At 39.9% G+C, this 22,788-nt stretch overlaps 1 protein-coding gene across 4 annotated transcripts in view; it reads left to right on the top strand.

Moving 5' to 3' along the window:
• GPR155 (G protein-coupled receptor 155) overlaps positions 1-22,788 on the top strand; it is a 54,642-nt gene that overhangs the window by 18,332 nt on the left and 13,522 nt on the right. For all 4 annotated transcript variants that reach the window (XM_033231081.1, XM_033231083.1, XM_033231085.1 and 1 more), the window contains 8 exons: positions 237-392; positions 2,643-2,726; positions 3,369-3,486; positions 7,597-7,681; positions 7,777-7,867; positions 9,190-9,400; positions 15,588-15,692; positions 22,067-22,203. In XM_033231081.1, the coding sequence (XP_033086972.1) occupies positions 237-392; positions 2,643-2,726; positions 3,369-3,486; positions 7,597-7,681; positions 7,777-7,867; positions 9,190-9,400; positions 15,588-15,692; positions 22,067-22,203 (987 nt within the window). The remainder of the gene's footprint in view (positions 1-236; positions 393-2,642; positions 2,727-3,368; positions 3,487-7,596; positions 7,682-7,776; positions 7,868-9,189; positions 9,401-15,587; positions 15,693-22,066; positions 22,204-22,788) is intronic.

A 22,788-nucleotide genomic window follows, 5' to 3' on the forward strand; every position in this document is an offset into this window, starting at 1 on the left:
ATGCATGGATATAAATTAAGCATAGATTAGAAGAGGAACCAAGGTAACTTAATTGTATTTTCTATTAAGGATTCTCAGACAGGGGAAGTATGGTATTGGATAACATGCTGGATTTTATAATATCTTTACTGTGTCTCATTTTTATTGTAGAATGCTTTAGTGTGCCATGGTTATTTAAAGTTTAAAATATCGTTTAATTGAGATTGTAACTCCTCCATTTAATTTCATTTTTGCAGATAACCTCAGGGATGGTGATAAGCACGTTTGTGTCTGCTCCCATCATGTATGTTTCTGCCTGGTTACTGACCTTTCCCACTATGGACCCTAAGCCATTGGCATATGCCATCCAGAATGTTAGTTTTGATATAAGTATTGTCAGCCTGATCTCCTTGGTAAGCACCTTGCATGCCAAAATGAACGGAAACCACAGAGTGAGTTTTGAGAATAGATTGTTGATAGAAAGGGATTTAAAAATCTAGTTTCTTATGAAATAAAGAAAGCGAAAGCCTGCCCATAAAATATAATATCATCTTTCTGATTAACTGAGTTTTGTCTTTCCTTTTGGGAGTTAGAGTTCTACAGCAGACAAGACATGAGATTTAGTCAGACCTGGATTTTATTCCTGGCCCTCTCACAAACTAGCTGCATGTCCCTGTGGAGTTACCTTACCCTCTCTAAACTTCTGTTTTCCAGCATAAAATAATGACAATAATTTCACATATTTCCATGGGATTTTTAAGGGACTAAATGAAATAATATATGTAAAAAGCATTCTGCAAATGATGAATCACTATAGAATTCCTAGCTGTTCTGGAATCATGGGGTCAGAAGGTATCTTTGAGTTCAAGTCCAACGGCCTATTTAATGTTAAGGAAACTTTTGGTTACTTCTCAAGCTGAATATGTCTAACTAAAATTAAATAATTAAGTATATAACAGCTAGAGTATCTTACAGATCAAATGGCCTATTGAATTCATGTTAGTAAAACTACAGATATTCTGGCTGAAAAAAAAAAGACAATGTGTACAGTTAAAGGAAAGGAGGTGGGGGATGAATATGTATATTGGTAACAAATAAATGTGTGATTAATTTTAAAGAAATTCTACCTCTGTCACATATTCTTAAAATCTGCCACACCCATTCATAACAGGGCAGTTTGGGGAAAGAGACCATATACATTTCAGTTGGCAATAAGGAAAGAAGGAAATCAGTCAGGATACTTACCTGGCCACTATGTAGGTAGAATGGAAGCCCAATCCTTTAAAATATGAGGAATGTCATCTGGCACCGTGGCTCACGCCTGTAATCCCAGCACTGTGGGAGGCAGAGGCAGGCAGATCACTTGAGGCCAGGAGTTCAAGACCAGCCTGGCCAACATGGAGAATCCCCATCTCTACTAAAAATATAAAATTAGTTAGGCATGGTGGTGTGCATCTGTAATCCCAGCTACCTGGGTGGCTGAGGCACAAGAGTCACTTGAGTCTGGGAGGCGAAGGTTTCAGTGAGCCGAGATCACACCACTGCACTTCAATGAGACTCTGTCTCACACACACAAAAAGAATAAAAAATGAGGAATGTAAGATGATTAATCTTAAAGATGGGTGGTATGTGTTGTTTGAAGTAAAACAGCCTGCCATTGAGATATCCCATGAGACAATATGGTGGAGATGGGAAAGGAAGAAAACTTAGAATAGTGCATTATTATAACTATCTCCCACTAAAGCTTGAATAGTTGTCTGTGACACTGTGTCCCACCCCAGACATGGAAGGTAGGCATAGTTAGAACATGGCCCTGGTCAAGGGATTAGTTCTTTTTTGTTGAGACAGAGCCTTCCTCTATTGCCCAGGCTGGAGTGCAGTGACATGATCTCTGCCTGGCTCACTGCAACTTCTGCCTCCTGGGTCCAAGCAGTTCTCCTCCCTTAGTCTCCCAAGCAGCTGGGATTACAGGCATGCACTACCACACCCAGTAGAGGTGGGGTTTCGCCATGTTGGTCAGGCTGGTCTCGAACTCCTAACCTCAAGTGATCTCCCTGTCTGAGCCTCCCAAAGTGCTGGGATTACAGGTGTGAACCACTGCACCTGGCCAAGGCTTTAGTTTTTTGTTTTGTTTTGTTTTTTGAGATGGAGTCTTGCTCTGTCACCCAGGCTAGACCGCAATCTTGGCTCACTGCAACCTCCACCTCCCAGGTTCAAGCAATTCTTCTGCCTTAGCCTCCCAAATAGCTGGGATTACAGGCACCCGCCACCACACCCGGTTAATTTTTGTATTTTTAGTAGAGACAGGGTTTCACCATGTTGGCCAGGCTGGTCTCAAACTCCTGATCTCGGGTGATCCACCCACCTTGGCCTCCCACAGTTCTAAGATTACAGGCATGAGCCACAATGCCTGGCCGCGTTAGTTCTTAAAGACCCTGTTATTTTTGGAGAGTTAATTTATTATGGGATCTCTCCACGCTTGTTATTTTACATTGGTTATAATAATTTACCTTTTTGGAACTAGACAGATTAAGTAAAATACTGGAAATTCTTTCTGAACCAGGACAAAGAAGGTTATTTAAAGAGGCTAATCATTGTGTTATTTAATAAGTAATTGTAAAGATTAAGAAACGTGAATAACTTTTGAACCTTTTGTCTTCAAGGTCTGGTCTCTGGCTATTCTTCTTTTGAGTAAGAAGTATAAACAGCTTCCTCATATGCTTACAACTAATTTACTCATTGCTCAGGTTAGTAAAACTACTGGTATTTAGAACTATGCTTTTCTAATGGATTATTCTACTGTAGAGGAGAAAATAACTTTGCTAGTTTTTTCCAGTTATGAAGTCAGAAGTATTACCAAATGCAGTCAATTACAGTTTGATTACAATTAGTAGATGCCTAACATATTTAATATTGCAAAATGTCTTAAACTATCTAAAGTTGAGGCTAACAATGGCATTTGATGATAACTTTGCATTTTTTAATAGAAACAATTTAATCATTAATAATTGAACTTTCACAATCTTATTTTTCTAATTAATCTTTGCATGTCTCAAATTATAATAGAAAGAACTTTAGCAATTTTAATATAAGCCATTACTAAATACAGGTGTAAGATTAACATTTAGAATGTAGTCATCTGTTTCAATTGAATATGTATATTGTCAAAGGCTCTGGTATAAACTGGATTTTTAATATAAAGTTTGAAGTTTTAGTATAAGTCATGTGTAAGACTTGAAAATTATTCACAAAAAAATTTTAAATGAATAATTATATTTGCTGTGAATGAAAGATGAATATGACTGGCTTAATTGGAATTTTCTGTTGCGGTATTGAATTATATGGTTTTCTTAGCTATTTACAAAGTCTTTTAATAATTTTTTCCTTAGTCTATTGTCTGTGCTGGAATGATGATATGGAATTTTGTTAAAGAAAAAAATTTTGTTGGACAAATTTTGGTGTTTGTTCTATTGTACAGCTCCCTCTATAGCACCTACCTGTGGACAGGTGAGTTGGATTATGAATGAAAATTGAGGTCTGTTCCCCACTCCACCCCATTCCTAATAACCTGAGCTTCTAGTGATCTATTTGAAGTCTGGTTGTACAGGATCAAGGCATGCCCTGAGGCAGATCAGCCCACCCACAGAGGCTGTCGGCAAAGCTGAGTTCTGTTTCCTAATGTAGCCTAGTCCTGCCTGGGCTTAGGGCCTTGTCTAGTCACATGGTCCTTTTCCCCAGGACCTGTGGCTCTAGGCTGCTGTCAGTGCTGCTCCCTTTTGGAGACAAGAGGGAAGATACTGGAGGCAGATGGAGAAAGGAGGGAATGGGCAAGATGCATGAGGTGTGTTCCAGAGCTCACTATCGAGTCCTGCTGAACAGGGAAATTCTGGCTCTGCCTCACGCAAATTACTTAACTTTTGAAGCCTCAGTTTCCTCATCTGTAAAACTAGGTTACAGCACGTTACAGAGTTATTTTGAGGACAAAAATGAGATGTGAGTATTTATGTCTGGTACATGGTAGGCACTAAACAAACGGAAATATGTTAGTTATTAAATAGAAGGATTAGAGGTAATAAGAGAACAAGAAAACGAGGGGAATAAAAGGGTATGGAAATAGAAAAGGACCCAGAGAGAAAGACTGTTTCTTATTTCAACTGGCTCCAAAAAGGATATTCAAAATGTTGTAGCACATTACTATTTTGAAGTATAATATTTATATGGATGCATACATTCTGGTACGTTTGTGAAAAATTCTGTGTGGCTCTTTTGTATTCATCCTACAAATTTGAACCTGTAAAATGGCACATAAAAGGAAATACTAGAATGGTAGGAGGCAGGTGTCAGGAAGTGACTGCAAAGGATGGCCCTTTGATTTCATGCCTTCGGGATCAAAAGCAGGTCCCATCTCAGTCAACAGCCTTTTGAAGTGAAGCAACAATGTGGTGAGGAATCACGGAATGAAAAATTCAGCACAAACAGAAGATGGTTTGTGCTTCTTAAAGGCAAGTACATCTTGCATAGCATGGGTTTTTATGCAATGTCAAATTAAAAGAGCCTAAGAGTTTATATTTCAAAATATCGATGGACCAACTTGATCTCTAATAACTAGGTTTATTCAGGTTAACTTTATAATCAGAATAAGAGAGCAGCAACTAGATCAATCAATTAAAATGTCCTAAGTATCTCTGAAACCCTCTTCAAGCATGCATGCCAAAGTCTATTCAAAGAAGTTGTTCTGAATTCCCAAAACCCAATAAAGGTGCCCTTTAGCCATGAGATTATTATGCTATGACAGAATTTTAGACCTGAAAATGTCATTTTAAGTCATCCCATTCAATCATTTTTAGTTTTACTCATTTTCATACCATTCTCACAATTTTTGCCATAACTGCATACTACTTGTTCTTTTTTCCTTAAAATTGATTTACTTTTTAAAAAAACTTTAATCAGTTGAGCCTTATATCAATAAAATCCCAGGTTTCATTTGTTAATTATTTTTTTCAAATACACTTTAAAATAAACGCTTAACCAGTCAAAACATTTTCACCTTTGTGACACTTATAATCTCTACACCTTAGGAAACACTGGTCTAATTTAAATCCTTCATTTTGCAAACTGAGAAATAGGCCCAAAAAATTAGACTGATTTAGGCAGGAGCTCTCACAGCTTCTTCAGTGAGAGACCCAGGGCTAGCTGGATTCTGCCTGTTTGTATATGGTTCTTTTCACAAGGCAGGAGTGATGCACATTAGAATTTTAAAGACTGCTTTTGCTACTGTAACACAGATGGTACCCTTTCGTGATTGGTTACTTGTTTCCCTGGCACTGCAACTATACAGTGTACAAATGGATTGAGGGAAGAATAGTGGTAAAGAAAACCAATTCTCAAGGACCTCGATGTCAATTTATATTAAATCTAGCACAGTGTTATTTTATCTGTACAATCTTAAATCTAGGTATGTATTCTTTATATACAGCTAATATGCAATTCTAAAACCAAAGCAAATTCACAGATTCTATTCAAGCAAAACTACAAACCCAGTAATTCTAATTAGCAACATCAATTAACACGACAAAGGATCTTGTTTTGCTATTGTAAATCATAGCTTGAAACACAAAATGGAACTCACTGCTATGGCTTTTTTGCCTTGCCTTTACTTCCGTATGTGGGGTTTTGACCTTGTTATCTCACTGATATTCTTTCTTCAAACTACCACTTCATTTGGACTGTGTGTTGTAATATCATTTGGCCTTCACTTGACTCAAACTTAATATAAAATCCATTGTAAGCTCTGGCCAGGCACAGTGGCTCATGCCTGTAATCCCAACACTTTGGGAGATCCAGGCAGGAGGATTGCTTGAGGTCAGGAGTTCAAGACTAGCCTGGGCAACATAGTAAGACCCTCTCTCTATAAAAAATGTGAAAATTAGCTGGGCATGCTGGACTACATGCCTGTAGTCCCAGTTACTCAGGAGGCTGAGGCAGGAGGATCCCTTGAGCCCAGAATTTTGAGCTATGATTGTGCCACTGTACCCCAACCTGGGCAACAGAGTGAGACCCCCATCTCTAAAATAAAATTAAAATAAACCCAATGTAAATTCTGAAATCGTGAGACTGCATGTTGGTTGCAAGGTGGATACACAGCTGACTACCATTGGAAAAAAAAAAAAAGAAAGATTTAAAATTTCTCATAGAAATTCCCAGATCCTGAAGAATATGTCTTAGGCACCCTAGGGGTCCACAAATCTGAGTTTGAGAAACTGATTCAAGAAACAAATAATTTAGCTTGTGTAAAGAGGCTAGGTTTCTAGTCCCACTCTGCCCTCTGGTGGCTGTATGACTTGGGCAAACCCTCATTTCCACATCTATAAAATGAAGGTGCTAATTTAAAATAGAGGTCCCTTTCAACTTTAAAGTTCTAAGATCCTATAACTATGTAGAATTTATTAGATAAAATGTTACTTGTATACATAATTACATATAAGTTGTAAGAAAAGTTTAAGAACTTCAAAATATTTGTGTTTGTATTAAATTCAGTGTGTGTTTGTATTAAGCACTATCATTACACTTAGGACGTTTTCTAAAAACGTAACCTGGGTAAGAGTTGCCCATACTTCTTAGCACCAGAAGAGGGGGGTGTTTTTATTTTTAGAATTGTTCTGTATTCAGTTAGAAAATGTTTTTCAGCTGGACCCAGTGGCTCATGCCTATAATTCCAGAACTTTGGGAGGTCAAGGCAGGTGGATCACTTGAGGCCAGGAGTTCAACACCAGCATGGGCAACATGGTGAAGCCCATCTCTACTAAAAATACAAAATTAGCCTGACATGGTGGTGCACATCTGTAATCCTAACTACTCATTTGGCTAAGGCATGAAAATTGCTTGAACCCAGGAGGCAGAGGTTGCTGTGAACCAAGATCATGCCACTGAACTCCAGCCTGGGCAACAGAGTAAGACTCTGTCTAAAGAAAAAAAAAAGTTTTTCAATTATACTTAAATTCCAAACACATGAGTCAAAACAATAAAATAATTAGGGCTTTTGGAAAGAAATACTTCTCCACACACAATGACTCATGCCTGTAATCCCAGCACTTTGGGAGGCAGAGGTGGGAGGACCCACTGAGCTCTGGAGTTCAAGACCAGCTAGGGCAACATACCATGACTCTGTCTCTACAAAAAAAAATATTTAGCCAGGCATGGTGGCACGTGGCTGTGGTCCCAGCTACTCAGGAGGCTGAGGTGGAAGGATCACTTGAACCCTGGAGGTCAAGGCTGCAGGGAGTTGTGATCACACCTCTGCACTCCAGCCTGGGCAACAGAGCGAGACCCTATCCAAAAGAACAAACAAACAAAACCAGAGAGAAAATAAAACAAATCCTCACAGATAAAAAGAATTGAGTAAAGAAACAATATATGAGGGAAACAATGAATGATTTTGAATTAAAACTTGCTTCAAAATATTGAGAATAGCATTTATTTAGAAGGAATAAATTCTAAAGCAAAAATCACAGACTACTATGAAATAAGCTTGGTTTAAAAAAGTAAAAAGGAAATAAAGTTACATGAAGTCTGATCAATGTTGAGTAACTGTCTCTCTTTCAATCTTCTTATTCTTAGGCCTTCTAGCAATTTCTTTGTTTCTTTTGAAAAAGCGAGAGAGGGTACAAATTCCTGTTGGAATCATCATAATATCTGGCTGGGGGTAAGTTGGTAGTTCTCTGTTTGCTTACACCTTTCCATATACACAGTTACTATTCATCCTTTCTTTTTCTCTCCCAATAACCCTTGTGATTGCAGAATTCCTGCTCTCCTTGTTGGTGTTCTTTTGATAACTGGAAAACACAATGGAGATAGCATTGACTCAGCCTTCTTTTATGGAAAAGAACAGGTGGGAAGAGTTTATCGGCAGTTCTGTTCTTGTGAATGTCTCCTTTTAGCTTGTTAATGTGCCTTGTTAGACTTACATTAAAATTAACTTTGAAAATCTATTTCAATTTATTGCATATCAGATTGGTGATTCTATATCACTTTGTCTCACCTAGAACATTAACGTTTTACATGTCTAAGTCCATTTTTAGCTGAAGATTTCTAACTGCTTAAAACTCATTGAATGTTCTCAATCATACTTAGGAATTGTGTTTCCTCTGCTGGAGAAAAGAGTGATTAATTTAAAACCACTTAATAAGTTAGCAGTGATAATAAAGGTCAAATTCTTGACTCTTAATCCTATATAAATATAAATTTCAGGACAAAACATATCTAGGAAAAGTATGCTTGAAAAGCTATAGAGTAGGTGGCTTGTGGGACCTGCAGAATTCTTTAGGGGTAGAGTCCAAAGGTGTGTGTTTTTAAAAAACTTCTCCACATAATTTTGATTTCTTACTCTTTTTTTCTGTTTTGCAGTTTTGGATTTTATTGCATTTTTGTGAGAATAAATAAGATTATACATATAAAAGATTTAGACTAGTCTTGGCATCTGATTAGTGCTCAATAAATATTAGCTATAATTATTTTTAATATAATTACCATAAAAACATCATAGTGACTGAAGTATGCATGAACTATACGTGAAAGTGAGCAGAAACTTAGAAGTAAAGAAAACATCTGAGAGAAATCATTTAGATACCTTGTAAAGGAAACCAGTGGCTGTGTTGGTAACCAATTGCTATATAATGAAAGAAGCATCTAAAAACCTTGTGTGATTACAAGCAAACCCTAATTTCTCTCCAAGTAACTTATATTCCTTATATATACTTACCTTTTTAAAAGTGCCACTGTTCTAGGGTATTTAAAACTGTGGAGATACATTGTCCATCAAAAAATGTGCCCTAAGATGGCCGGGCGCGGTGGCTCACGCCTGTAATCCCAGCACTTTGGGAGGCCGAGGAGGGTGGATCACGCAGGAGGTTGAGACCATCCTGGCTAACATGGTGAGACCCCATCTCTACTAAAAATACAAAAAATTAGCTGGGCGTGGTGGCGGGCGCCTGTAGTCCCAGCTACTCGGGAGGCTGAGGCAGGAGAATGGCATGAACCTGGGAGGAAGAGGTTGCAGTGAGCTGAGATCGCGCGACTGCACTCCAGCCTGGGCAACGGAGCAAGACTCCATCTCAAAAAAACAAAAACAAAAACAAAAACAAAACATGTGCCCTAAGATTATCAAGATGAAGTTGTGAAAAGTGACCTGGTACCTTTTTTTCATGTTGGCAGATGATCACCACAGCGGTCACCCTATTCTGCAGCATCCTGATAGCTGGCATATCACTCATGTGCATGAACCAGACTACCCAAGCAGGAAGCTATGAAGGTTTTGATCAGTCTCAGAGCCACAAAGCGGTGGAGCCTGGAAATACTGCTTTTGAGGAGAGTCCAGCACCAATAAATGAACCAGAACTTTTTACAAGCTCTATTCCAGAAACAAGTATGATCTTTTTAATTTTATTTTTATTTATTTGAGACAGAGTCTTGCTCTATCATCCAGGCTGGAGTGCAGCGGCATGATCTCAGCTCACTGCAACCACTGCCTCCTGTGTTTAAGCCATTCTGCCACTTGAGCCTCCAGAGTAGCTAGGACTATAGGTGCCTGCCACCATGCCCGGCTAATTTTTGTATTTTTAGTAGAAATGGGGTTTTGCCATGTGGCCCAGGCTGGTCTTGAACTCCTGAGCTCAGGTGATTCACCCGCCTCTGCCTCCCACAGTGCTGGGATTACAGGTGTGAGCCAGCCTGATCTTTAAACATAAAGAAACTGCTACATGCCTTTGTAGCATGTATCCTGAATGTTTTGTTTTAGGGAAACTTCCTTGAACTATTTTGAATATCATGAGTACTTGTCAAATGCAGAATTTGAATCACAGTCAACAAACTCACTTGTAAAATTATTCATTAGAGTTTTGTTTATAAGTCTTATTGTGAGTATACACTTTTGTTAAATTCTAAAACTTCCTTGGACCTGAGAATATAGAAAAAAGTAATAACTGAAGGAAGGCCCTAACTAGCAAACTAAGCACATACATAAGTTAATTTAACAATATTGTATCAGGCAAGCACCATCAATAAAATGAACTAAAGGAGGCCTGTTTGAATCCAGATTTATGATGTAAGTCAGGTTTGGGCAAACTATAGTCCATAGGCCAAATCTGGCCCACCACCTGTTTTTGTATGGTCCCCCAGCTAAAAATGTTTTGTTTGTTTGTTTATTTATTTATTGCCACAGAGTCTCGCTCTGTTACCCAGGGTGGAGTGCAGTGGTGCAATCTTGGTGCACTGTAACCTCCACCTCCCGGGTTCAAGCAATTCGCGTGTCTCAGCCTCCCCAATAGCTGGAACTGCAGTCGCACACCACCACGCCTGGCTAATTTTTGTATTTTTAGTAGAGACAGGGTTTCACCATATTAGTCAGGCTGGTGTCAAACCCCTGACCTCAGGTGATCCACCTGCCTTGGCCTCCCAATGTGCTGGGATTATAGGTGTGACCCACTGCACCCAGCCTAAAATGTTTTTTACATTTTTAAAGGGTTGAAGAAAAATTAAAAGACAAATATTTTGTGACTCTTAAAAACTACATGAAATTTAAATTTCATGTCCATAATTTTATTGAAACGTAGCCATGCTCATTCATTTATATGTCATCTATGGCTACTTTCATGCTATAATGGCAGAGTTGAGTCTTTGGGGCCTATACTAGGGCAGTAGGTATTGGAGAAACAGGTGAGGCCAAACTCAGGCAAAGTTGTATTGACAGGGTTTGGTAACTGATTAGAAGCTGAGTGAGGGCTAAGAGAAAAACTGAGAATAACTTCTAGAAATCTGGTTTAAGTGAATGTGTAATTGTGGGTATTACCTAAGAAGGAGAATTCAGAGAGAACAGAATTTGTAGGGGAAGATAATGAGTTCCATTTGACCCTTCTAAGTTTGAGATGCATGAGACACCAAGGATTCATTCTAGTTTCTCAGTGTACCTCTTAAAATGGGATGCTTATATCTGAATATAGCATTCCAGTTACCATGGTCCTAGGACACAGTAAGCATTCAATATTTGATGAATGCTTGTTGACTGAGTGAAGAATAAAGAGAATCATTCCTGTCCTTACTTAGAAAAGAAACGTTTAATTCTGTCTAACATTACATTAACTTACTCTGATGATTTCATCTTGAATTTATGAGCAACTACAAACCTGCCTCCCACTCCAGTACATTACTGAACAGTTTCTCTCCAATCCTGAATTTTTGCATCTGGCTTTTAAAAGTCTAGGGCAAGGCTGGGTATAGTTGCTCACACTTGTAACCCCAGCACTTTGGAAGGATTGCTTGAGCCCAGGAGTTCAAGACCAGCCTGGCAACATAGTGAGACCCTGACTCTACAAAAAAAAAATTAACTGTACGTGGTAGTGCACACCTGTAGTCCCAGCTACTCAGGAGGCTGAGGCAGGAGGATTTTTTGAGCCCAGGCAGTTGAAACTGCAGTGAGCCATGGTCACACTGCAGCAATCCAGCCTGGGCAACAGACATGATCCCGTCTTTAAAAAAAAAAAGTCTAGGCTGGGTGCAGTGGCCCACACCTGTAATCCCAGCACTTTGGGAGGCCAAAGCAGGTGGATCACGAGGCCAGGAGTTTGAGACCAGCCTGGCTAACATGGTGAAACACCATCTCTACTAAAAATACAAAAATTAGCCGGGTGTGGTGATGGGTGCCTGTAATCCCAGCTACTCCGGAGGCTGAGGCAGGAGAATCGCTTGAACCAGGGAGGCGGAAGTTGTAGTGAGCCAAGATCGTGCCACTGCGCTCCAACCTCAGGTGACAGAGCAAGACTCTGTCTCAAAAAAAGTTTAAGACAGGACTTCAGTATTTGCCTAAGCCTGTCAGGACTGAGATTTCTTTGTGCCTTGATTTGTAATCAAATTTGTCAACTTATTTATTGTATGTTGCTTCTCTTCTCTTCTCTTCTCTTGTCTTCTCTTGAAACAAAGTTTTTCTCTTCTCTTCTTTTGAAATAAAGTCTTTCTCTGTCTCCCAGGCTGGAGCGCAGTGGCACAGTCTTGGCACACTGCAACCGCCACCTCCTGAGTTCAAGTAATCCTTCCTTTTCAGCTTCCCAAGTAGCCGGGACTACAGGTGTGTGCCACCACACTTGGCTAATTTTTGTATTTTTAGTAGAGGTGGGTTTTCACCATGTTGGCCAGGCTGGTCTCAAACTTCTGACCTCAAGTGATCTGCCTGCCTCAGCCTCTCAAAGTGCTGGGAATACAAGCATGAGCCACCACGCCTGGCCCAGTTTTCTTTTTTGAAGGAAATAAAACTTACCAATAAAGTCAGAATGTTTGTTAGAATCTTTCATTCCTGTTAACTCCAGAAGCAACCACTATTATGAATTTGGATTGTATCCTTCCAGAGCAGAATTTTACTATACTTTTATAATATGTGTAGTTTTCCGTCAACAATAGATAGTATTTTTATATGCTTTTACATTTTTATATAAATCTTATACTGTAGATGTCTTATTGCACTCAATATTTTTGAATTCATTTTGTAGATGTAATCAACTGTATGCATATACCAAATTTTATTTATTAATTTCCTTACTGATGGATTATGTTGCTTTAAAATATTTTGCTATTAGAAACAATACTTTAATGAACAGCTTTATTCACATCTCCTTGAGTATACATCAAGATACATCAAGATTATACCTAGGATGTTGCTGAGCGCAGTGGTTCATGCCTGTAATTCTAGCACTTTGGAACGCCGAGGCAGGTGAATTGCCTTAGCTCAGGAGTTGGAGACCAGCCTGGGCAACATGGCAAAACCCATCTCTACAAAAAAATACAAAAATTAGCTAGGCATAGTAACACATGCCTGTAGTCCCAGCTACTCAGGAGGCTGAGGCGGGAGGACCACCTGAGTTTGGAAAGCAGAGATTGCAGTGAGCCAAGAGTGTACCACTGTACTCCAGTCTGGGAAACAGCGAGAGACACTGTCTCAAAAAAAAAAAAAAAAAAAAAAAAAAAAAAAAAAAAAAAAATCTGCCTAGGATGGTAATTTCTGAGTCAGGAAATAGGTAAGTTCCCATGGCTTTAATGTGAACCCTTTGCACTTTGTTCCTAATGTTACATCTCTAACCTGACCCCTTTATATAGATCCAATCCCAGATTTCCTGCTGTCTACACATATATTATTTACATCTCAGCCAGGCGTGATGGCTCACAGCTGTAATCCCAGAACTTTGGGAAGCTGAGGCAAGCAGATCACTTGAGGTCAGGAGTTTGAGACCAGCCTGGCCAACATGGTGAAACTCCATCTCTACTAAAAATACAAAAAATCACTGGGCTGTGGTAGCAGACGCCTGTAGACCCAGCTACTCGGGAGGCTGAGGCAGAATTGCTTGAACCCGGGAGGCAGAGGTTGCAGTGAGCCGAGATCGCGCCACTGCACTCTAGCCTGGGTGACAGAGCAAAACTTCATATAAAAAATACATATCTTGGCCGGGCGCGCTGGCTCAAGCCTGTAATCCCAGCACTTTGGGAGGCCGAGACGGGCGGATCACGAGGTCAGGAGATCGAGACCATCCTGGCTAACACGGTGAAACCCCGTCTCTACTAAAAAAATACAAAAACTAGCCGGGCGAGGTGGCAGGCGCCTGTAGTCCCAGCTACTCGGGAGGCTGAGGCAGGAGAATGGTGTGAACCCGGGAGGCGGAACTTGCAGTGAGCTGAGATCCGGCCACTGCACTCCAGTCCGGGCGACAGAGCGAGACTCCGCCTCCAAAAAAAAAAAAAAATACATATCTTTCTGAATATGTGGCCAGCACTTACTTGTTCTCTTTTTCAAATGTACTGGACCTTTTTAAACAATTATCTTTCTTTTAGTGGTTCCATCATTCTTTAGAACTTCCCAGCTCAGCAACATCTCTGCTGTTTCCCCTTCAGGTGAATTAGTCATTTAGGGCATGGAGTTCTCCCTCTGCAGGGTCCCCCTCCTTCCCCTGATCTCCCATCTCCCCACTTTGGCCTCCAGTCTCACTGCTGGCTTCTTGTAATTCCCTCCTAAGCAAACTGCCTGTTTCTTGTCACTCTGGTCCAGTCTGTTTTATAAGGGAAAAGGCCAAATTAATCTTCATCATAGAGCTCTGGCTACATCAGGATCCTGCTTCAGAGGCTGCAAGGGCCTTGCAGTGCCCATGACGCCCAAAGAACTGCACTTAGTGCCCAAGCCCTTCCACTGCCGGTTATATCCCTCTCCGAGCCTATTCTGCCTCCTCTCCCTGGAGCTGCCTGAGCTACCTAGTGAACCTTCCATTCTTTGGTCCACACCCGCACTCAGCACTCGTGTTATCACTTCTCGTCATGCCTTTACTTCAGAGCCTTTAAAACCGAAGCTCACTAATTTCTTTATTTGGTCATTTTTGTTGTTGTTGTTATTTTTATGTTTTTGAGATGGAGTCTCGCTCTGTTGCCCAGGCTGGAGATCATTGTATAATGATCAAATCAGGGTAACCAGCATATCTATCACTTCAAAATTTATAATTTCTTTTTGTAGGAACATACAAAATCCTCTCTTCTATTTTGAGATGTACAGTATCTTTTTGTTGACTATAGCCACCATACTGTATGATAGGGCACTAGAACTTAGTCTAATGTAACTTTGTACCTGTTGACCCCATCCCTGCCACCCCCTACCCGCCCAAGTATCTGGTAACTACTACTCATCCTTCCTTCCTTCCTTCCTTCTCCTACCTCCCTTCATTCCTTCCTTCCCCTCCCCTCCCCTCCCCTCCCCTCCCCTCCCCTCCCTCCCTCCCTCCCTCCCTTCCTTCCTTCCTTCCTTCCTTCCCCAGGCTGGAGAGCACTGGTGCAGTCATTGCTCACTGTAACCTTGAACTTCTGGACTCAAGCAATCCTCCCACCTCATCCTCCCAAGAAGCTGGACTATAGGCATATGCCAGCATGCCCAGCTATTTTTTAAAAAGTTTTTTGTAAAGACAGAGTCTTGCTCTATTACCCAGGCTGGTCTTAGATTTCTAGCCTCAGCTGGGCATGGCAGCTCACGCCTGTAATTCCAGCACTTTGGGAGGCCGAGGCGGGCAGATCTCCTGAGGTCGAGAGTTCTAGACCAGCCTGGCCAGCATGGTAAAACCCCATCTTTACTAAAAATTTAAAACTTAGCTGGGTGTGGTGGCAGGTGCCTGTAATCCCAGCTACTCAGGAGGCTGGAGTGGGAGAATCACTTGAACCCGGGAGACGGAGGTTGCAGTGAGCCGAGATTGCGCCACTGCACTCTATTCTGGGCAACAGAGCGAGACTCCACCTCAAAAAAAAAAAAAAAAAAGATTCCTAGCCTCAAGTGATCCTCCCACCTCAGCCTCCCGAAGCACCAGGTGTAAGCTATCATGCCTGGCCACATTCAATACTTTGATGATATTAAGTTTTTTATATTTTGTATATGAGTGAGAAGATTTGAATACTTTTGGATAGATACCATGTGAAAACTATTGAGGCTACATGGGAAGTGTGTGTGAGTGGATTTTGTTTTGTTTTCTTTGGCATCTCTTGAAATGGTCCATTTCTGTTGTGGTTGGGCTCTGCTCTCACGTACTCTTTGATGGATACAGGTTGCTGCTCCTGCTCCATGGGAAATGGTGAATTACACTGCCCATCAATAGAGCCAATAGCAAACACAAGCACCAGTGAGCCTGTGATTCCTTCATTTGAGAAAAGTAAGTGCCTCTGGACTGAGGATGGGATTAAGGGACAGAAGATTCCTTATTCTTATCCCCCAAAAGAACTCTACATAGGATATCTACAGAAGCTGCAAACATCAAGAATATAGATTCTCAATTAAGAGCAAAGAAGTGCTAGTAGGGAATAATTGTGCACAGACAGAATACTCACTTTAAAAATAAAGTTCTCACTAAGTAATAATAGGTAGTATCACACACATTCTCCAATACATTTAACCCAAGTGACAAATCCAGGAAGTTTGCCCTAAAGGGCATTTTGGTAGAAGGTAGGGAGAGGGAAGCTTTTTTCTTGTTTTAGAAACTGAGACTTTCCCCCCATTCTCATCCCCCAGGACCAGGACTAATTAATTTGTTCTTAATTATGTTTTGAATCTGTATGCTTTAAATATGGCCGTTCTTATAAAATAAGGAACAAACACCTTTAAAAGTAATAACCTCTTGGCCAGGCACAGTGGCTCACGCCTATAATCTCAGCATTTTGGGAGGCTGAGGCAGGTGGATCACAAGGTCAGGAGTTCGAGACCAGCCTGGGCAACATGGTGAAACCCTGTCTCTACTAAAAATACAAAAATTAGTTGGGTGGGGTGCTGGCGCCTGTAATCGCAGCTACTTGGGAGGCTGAGGCAGAAGAATTGCTTGACCCCAGGAGGCGGAGGTTGCAGTGAGCCAAGATCATGCCACTGCACTCTAGTCTGGGTGACAGAGCAAGACTGTCTCGGAAAAAAAAAGTAATAACCTTTTGACTAAGAGATTGAATTACATTTGTGGCCTAAATTTCAAATTATTCAAAACAATCAAACATACTTCATACGTGCGTGGAATTGCAATGCATTTTTCATTGATTATACTTATTTATAATCAAACTAAAAAGGGAAACCCCCCAAAATGCTCTTTTTGATAAGGCATATGTCAACTATATTATTGCTAAAGGCATTATGTTTTTCTATAAGAAATGTAAGGATTATAGAAAACAATGTATGCAAATCACTTAGCACAGTATGTGGTATACATAGTAAATGCTCATTAAAATATGTAGTAGCAGTAGTAATTATTGTTATTCAGATGGGATTTATATTTGGCTGCTATCTGCTGGCAAGGAATGAATCTTAAATAATAATAGAATTCACGTTTCCATAAAAAGTAGTGAAAACATATCAGATATCAAGCATTCACTGACTTTTTTTTTTCTTTTACAAGAATCCCTTTCTGGCAGTTAAACCATCTTTGTTTTATCTGTCTGCCTTTTTTCTAAAATTGTTTCTTTACATCAGAAAACCCAAGGTTGTCCTCCTTGGTTTTTCCAACCCAAGGTTGTTTTCACCCTACACAATATACCTAATAGTAAAATCTATTAACAAATTCAACATGTAATCTGATTTGGCAAATTTCATTTTCCCTCCCCAAATCTCCTTAGGCTTTGCTTATCTGTCATTTTCTTCATTAATAATGTTGATTCTTGGCTGAGCGTTGGTGGCTCACTCCTGTAATCCCAGCACTTTGGGAGGCCAAGGCAGGAGGATCGTGCTCGAGCCCAGGAGTTCAAGACAAGCCTGGGCAACATAGCCAGAGCCTGTCTCTACAAAGAATTAAAAAAATTAGCTGAATGTAGTGGCTCATGCCTGTAATCCCAGCTACCCAGGAGGCTGAGGTGGGAGGATCACTTGAGGCCAGGAGGTTGAGGCTGTAATAGGCCATGATCATGTCTGAGCAACAGAGCAAGACCCTGTCTCAAAAACCAACAAACAAAAAGTTGATTCTTGAAAATTCTCTTAAATTATAGGGGCTTGGATTTTCTGATCATATTTTATAAAAATCATATAGAATGAGAGCCATCGTATAGGGACTTCATCTAATCATACAATTGAGTATCATCCCTAAGCCTAAAATAAAGCCTGAGGGAAATTAAACCATGGGCAAATTAGAATTTTTAGAGTTGACAATATAATTTATTCTCTACCCCTTGGCATAGTACAAAGGCAAAAATAAGTGTCACATTTAGATTGTTGAATGGCAACAATGTATGAAAAAGCAAATGAAAGATAGTAAGATTTATTTTTATCCATTTTTGTAATATCTATACACAATTTTTTTTTTTTTTTGAGATGGAGTGTCACTCTGTCGCCCAGGCTGGAGTGCAGTGGCGCGATCTTGGCTCACTGCAACCTCTGCCTCCTGGGTTCAAGCAATTCTCTGTCTCAGCCTCCCAAGTAGCTAGGTTTACAGGCTCCTGCCACCACGCCCAGCTAATTTTTTGTGTGTGTGTGTGTTTTTAGTAGAGACAGGGTTTCACCATGTTGGCCAGGCTGGTCTCAAATTCCTGAGCTCAAGTGATCTGCCCACCTCAGCCTCCCAAAGTGCTGGGATTACAGGTGTCAGCTACCACTCCCGGTTTGTACACAATATTTTAAAACCAGATTTATTATATATAGGTATACTTCCAGGATTTTTCCACACATATATACAAATAATTTTTATTCAAATAGGATCATACTACAGAGACAGTTTGGCAACCTACTTTCTTTTTACTTAGCAACATTATGAACCTTCCCCCATGCCATCAGCAATTGTGCTAGACCATGTTTAATGGGTATACATGGCCTTCTCTAAAATGTGGTTTTAGGAAATACAAATTTTTTCTTTTAGCTTGAGGGCAAGAGCTGTAGAATTGTGGTCTTTAATCACTGACTTGTATAAGACTATATGTTGGACTAGACGTCTATTTTGTAAAAAATGTTTTTCTTTGCTTTTGCTCCCATATATAGAGCAGAGCTAAGAGAAAAACAAAGGCTTCCTGTGAAAAGTCCCTCACCTCTGTTTTTGGCCAGAAAAGAGTCATGCCAGTGACTTGTGTTTAGTTCCGTATGTGAACAAAACATGGTGTATAATACTTTTATGGTTCCTCAAAGGTGTTTCCTAAGTCAAAGTTTTTTTCAACTTTTATTTTAGATTCAGTGGGTATATGTGCAGTTTTGCTACCTGGGTGTATTGTATGATGCTGAGGTTTGGGGAATAAACAAATGATCCCATCACCCAGATACTAAGCATAGTACTCAGTAGTTTTTCAGCCCTTGCCCCCTCTCTCCCTTCCACCTCTCGTAGTCCCCAGTTTCCATCATTACCATCTTTATGTCCATGAGTGTCTGAAGTTTAGTTCCCACTTATAAGTGAGCACATGCAGTACTTGGTTTTCTGTTCCTGTGTTAATTCACTTAGGATTATGGCCTCCAGATGCATTCATGTTGCTGCAAAGGACATTATTTCATTCTTTTTTTTTTTTTTTTTTTTTTTTTCTGAGACAGAGTCTGGCTCTGCCACCCAGGCTCGAGTGAGCAGCTCACTGCAACCATTGCCTTCTAGGCTCAAGCCATCATTCCACCTCAGGCTACCAAGTAGCCAGGACTACGGGCATGTGCAACCATGCATGGCTAATTTTTGTTTTGTTTTGTTTTTGAAATGGAGTCTGGCTCTGTGACCCAGGCTGGAGTGCAGTGGCACAATCTCGGCTCACTGCAACCTCCGCCTCCCGGGTTCAAGCAATTCTCTTGTCTCAGACTCCTGAATAGCTGGAACTATTCACAGCTGCCACCATGCCCAGCTAATTTTTATATTTTTAGAAGAGATGGGATTTCACCATATTGGTCAGGCTGGTGTCAAACTCCTGACCTCAGGTGATCTGCCCACCTTGGCCTCCCAAAATGCTAGGATTATAGGAATGAGCCACCGCATCTGGACTTGTTTGGTTTTTTTTAGAGACAGGGTTTTGCCATGTTGCCCAGGCTGGTCTTGAACTCCTGAGCTCAAGCGATCTGCCCACCTTGTCCTCTCAAAGTGCTGAGACTACAGGCATGAGCCACTGTGCCTGGCCTATTTCATTCCTTTTATGGCTGCATAGTATTCCATGGTATGTATGTAGCACATTTTCTTTATGCAGTCCACCATTGATGGGCACCTAGTTTGATTTCATGTCTTTGCTATTGTGAGTAGTGCTGTGATGAACATGCAAGTGCATGTGTCTTTTGGTAGAACCATTTTTTTTCTTTTGGATACGTACCCTGTAATGGGATTGCTGGGTCACATGGTAGTCCTATTCTAAGTTCTTTGAGAAATCTCCAGACTGCTTTCCACAGTGACTGAACTAATTTATGTTCCCACCAATGGTATACAAGCATTCCCTTTTCTCTGCAGCCTCACCAGCATCTGTTGTTTATTGATTTTTTAATAATAGCCCTTCTGACTGGCGTGAGATAGCGTCTCACTGTGGTTTTGATTTCTCTGATGATTATTGATGTGGAGCATTTTTTCATGTTTGTTGGCTGCTTTTGTGTCTTTGAGAAGTGTCTGTTCATGTCTTTTGCCCATTTTTTAATGGAGTTATTTGTGTTTAGTTTGTTTGATTGTTTAAGTTCCTTATAGATTCCGGATACTAGGCCTTGTTAGATGCATAGTGTGCAAATATTTTCTCCCATTCTGTAGGTCGCCTGTTTACTCTGTTCATAGTTTCCTCTGCTGTGCAGAAGCTCTTTAGGTTAATTAGGTCCCACTTGCCAATTTTTGGTTTTGTTTTTGTTTTTACCTTAAAACTTCCCAATGTAGTGTTTTTGTTACAATTGCTTTTGAGGACTGAGTCATAAATTCTTCCCAAAGCCCAATGTCCAGAATGGTGTTTCCTAGGTTTTCTTCTAGGATTCTTACAGTTTGAGGCATTACTTTTTTTTCCTCTCTCTTTTTTTTAAGACACAGTCTTGCTTTGTTGTCCAGGCTGGAGTGTTGTGGCACGATGTTGGCTCACTGTAACCTCTGCCTCCCAGGTTCAAGCGATTCAGCCTCCCAAGTAGCTGGGATTACAGCTGCCCACCACCGTGCCTGGCTAATTTTTATAGTAGAGACAGGGTTTCACTATGTTGGTCAGGCTGGTCTTGAACTCCTGACCTCAAATGATCTGCCCACCTCAGCCTCCCAAATTGGTGAAATTATAGGCATGCGCCACCATGCCCGGCCAAGACATTACATTGAAATCTTTAGTCCATCTTGAGTTAATTTTTGTATATGGTGAAAGGCAGGGGTTAAGGCTAATTGTAAACTCTTTAACGAGAGGTAACAGATAATAGTAATTTGTTTTACAGTTACCCAAAATAGGGTATTCATGACTAACATATAGATTTATCAGTGATAAAACTTCAGTTATTAATTTGGCCTTTAAAATCATATGTATATAATTTCAATATATACAATATAAAAATAAAAATATTATATTATATACTTTTTCAACCCTTGTCCCCCTCCCTTCCTCCTCACCTCTCGTAGTCCCCAGTTTCTATTGTTGCTTTCTTTATGTCCATGAGTGTCTGAAGTTTAGTTCCCACTTATAAGCGAGCACATGCAGTACTTGGTTTTCTGTTCCTGTGTTAATTCACTTAGTGTATATATAATATCTAATATATATTAGATATTTAATATATAACTTATATGTGTAAATTATAAATATAATAATATATAATTTTTACTTACATATGTTTATATATTAATTTGTAATTTATATAAATAATATATACAAATTACACATATAATTATATGTAAATTTATATGATTATAATATATGATTATATATAATATACATTTAGAACATGTAATATATACATATATTTTATATAATTATATATAATTTATATATATTATTTATATAACTAATATATAAAATAAAAATTATATAATTTATACTTAATTATATTAATTACATAAAAATTATACATAATTTTTATTTTATTTTATTATTCTTTTTTTGAGACAGAGTCTTACTCTGTGGCGCAGTCTTGGCTCACCACAACCTCTGCCTCCCAGGTTCAAGCGATTCTTCTGTCTCAATCTTCCAAGTAGCTGGGATTACAGGTGCACGCCACCACACCAGTTTAATTTTTGTATTTTTAGTAGAGACGCGGTTTCACTGTGTTGGCCAGGCTGGTCTTGAACTCCTGATCTCAAGTAATCCACCTGCCTCGGCCTCCCAAAGTGCTGGGATTATGGGCATGAGTGACCATACCCAGCCAAATTATGTATAATTTTTAAAGGTCAAATTATATCACTGATGTTAGATAATTATATATATAACATTGTTGAATAGTGTAAAAGGGAACGATTGTATTCTACTTATGTTTTTTTGAGATTAAAAACATTTCAGCTAGAATTCTTCTAAAACAACATGAAGGAGCTTTCTTCCAATTTCATCTAAAATAATATACTGATTCTTAGCTGAATGTGCTTTTCTGTTGTTTCTCTTAGGAAGTCATTACAAATTTAAAATGCATTCAGATAAAAAGCTCTGATTACAAATTGTTGTGCTTACTATTTTATAGATGATCATTGTGTGAGTCGCTGTAACTCCCAGAGCTGCATATTAGCCCAGGAAGAAGAGCAGTGTCTACAGAGTGGGGACCAGCAGCTGACCCGACATGTGTTGCTGTGTTTACTTCTCATCATTGGCCTGTTTGCTGTAATTGTTTTTTCTGGTTTTGTTTTGGGCCCATTTCTTTAAATTTTTGGCAAAGGTTTTATTCAGGCATCTGGGAAAAACTTAGTTGCTGCTTTCCAGAAGTGTGGTAGCTAGGTCACCTGAATTTGAATCTTGAGCTAAATATTTGGGAGTGTGAGGGGAAGAGATGCATCATTCACATTACTCTGAGGCCTAAGTGCTCCAATAGCTTATTCTGCTTAGAATCATGTATTCATTCTATGCTCTGAACCTAGAATTTGGTAAAAGCAGCTTTTTTTTTGTTTTGTTTTGAGACAGAGTCTCGCTCTGTCGCCCAGGCTGGAGTGTAGTGGTACGATCTTGGCTCACTGCAACCTCCGCCTCCTGGATTCATGTGATTCTCCTGCCTCAGCCTCCCGAGTAGCTGGGATTACAGGCACATGCCACCGTGACTGGCTAAGTTTTGTATTTGTAGTAGAGACAGGGTTTCATCATATTGGTGGTCAGGCTGGTCTTGAACTCCTTACCTGAGGTGATCCACCCTCCTTGGCCTCCAAAGTGCTGGGATTACAGGCGTGAACCACCACACCTGGCCCAAAAGCAGCT

Source organism: Trachypithecus francoisi, unplaced genomic scaffold (assembly GCF_009764315.1).
Source record: "Trachypithecus francoisi isolate TF-2019V2 unplaced genomic scaffold, Tfra_2.0 Lachesis_group13, whole genome shotgun sequence".
Lineage (NCBI taxonomy): Eukaryota > Metazoa > Chordata > Mammalia > Primates > Cercopithecidae > Trachypithecus > Trachypithecus francoisi.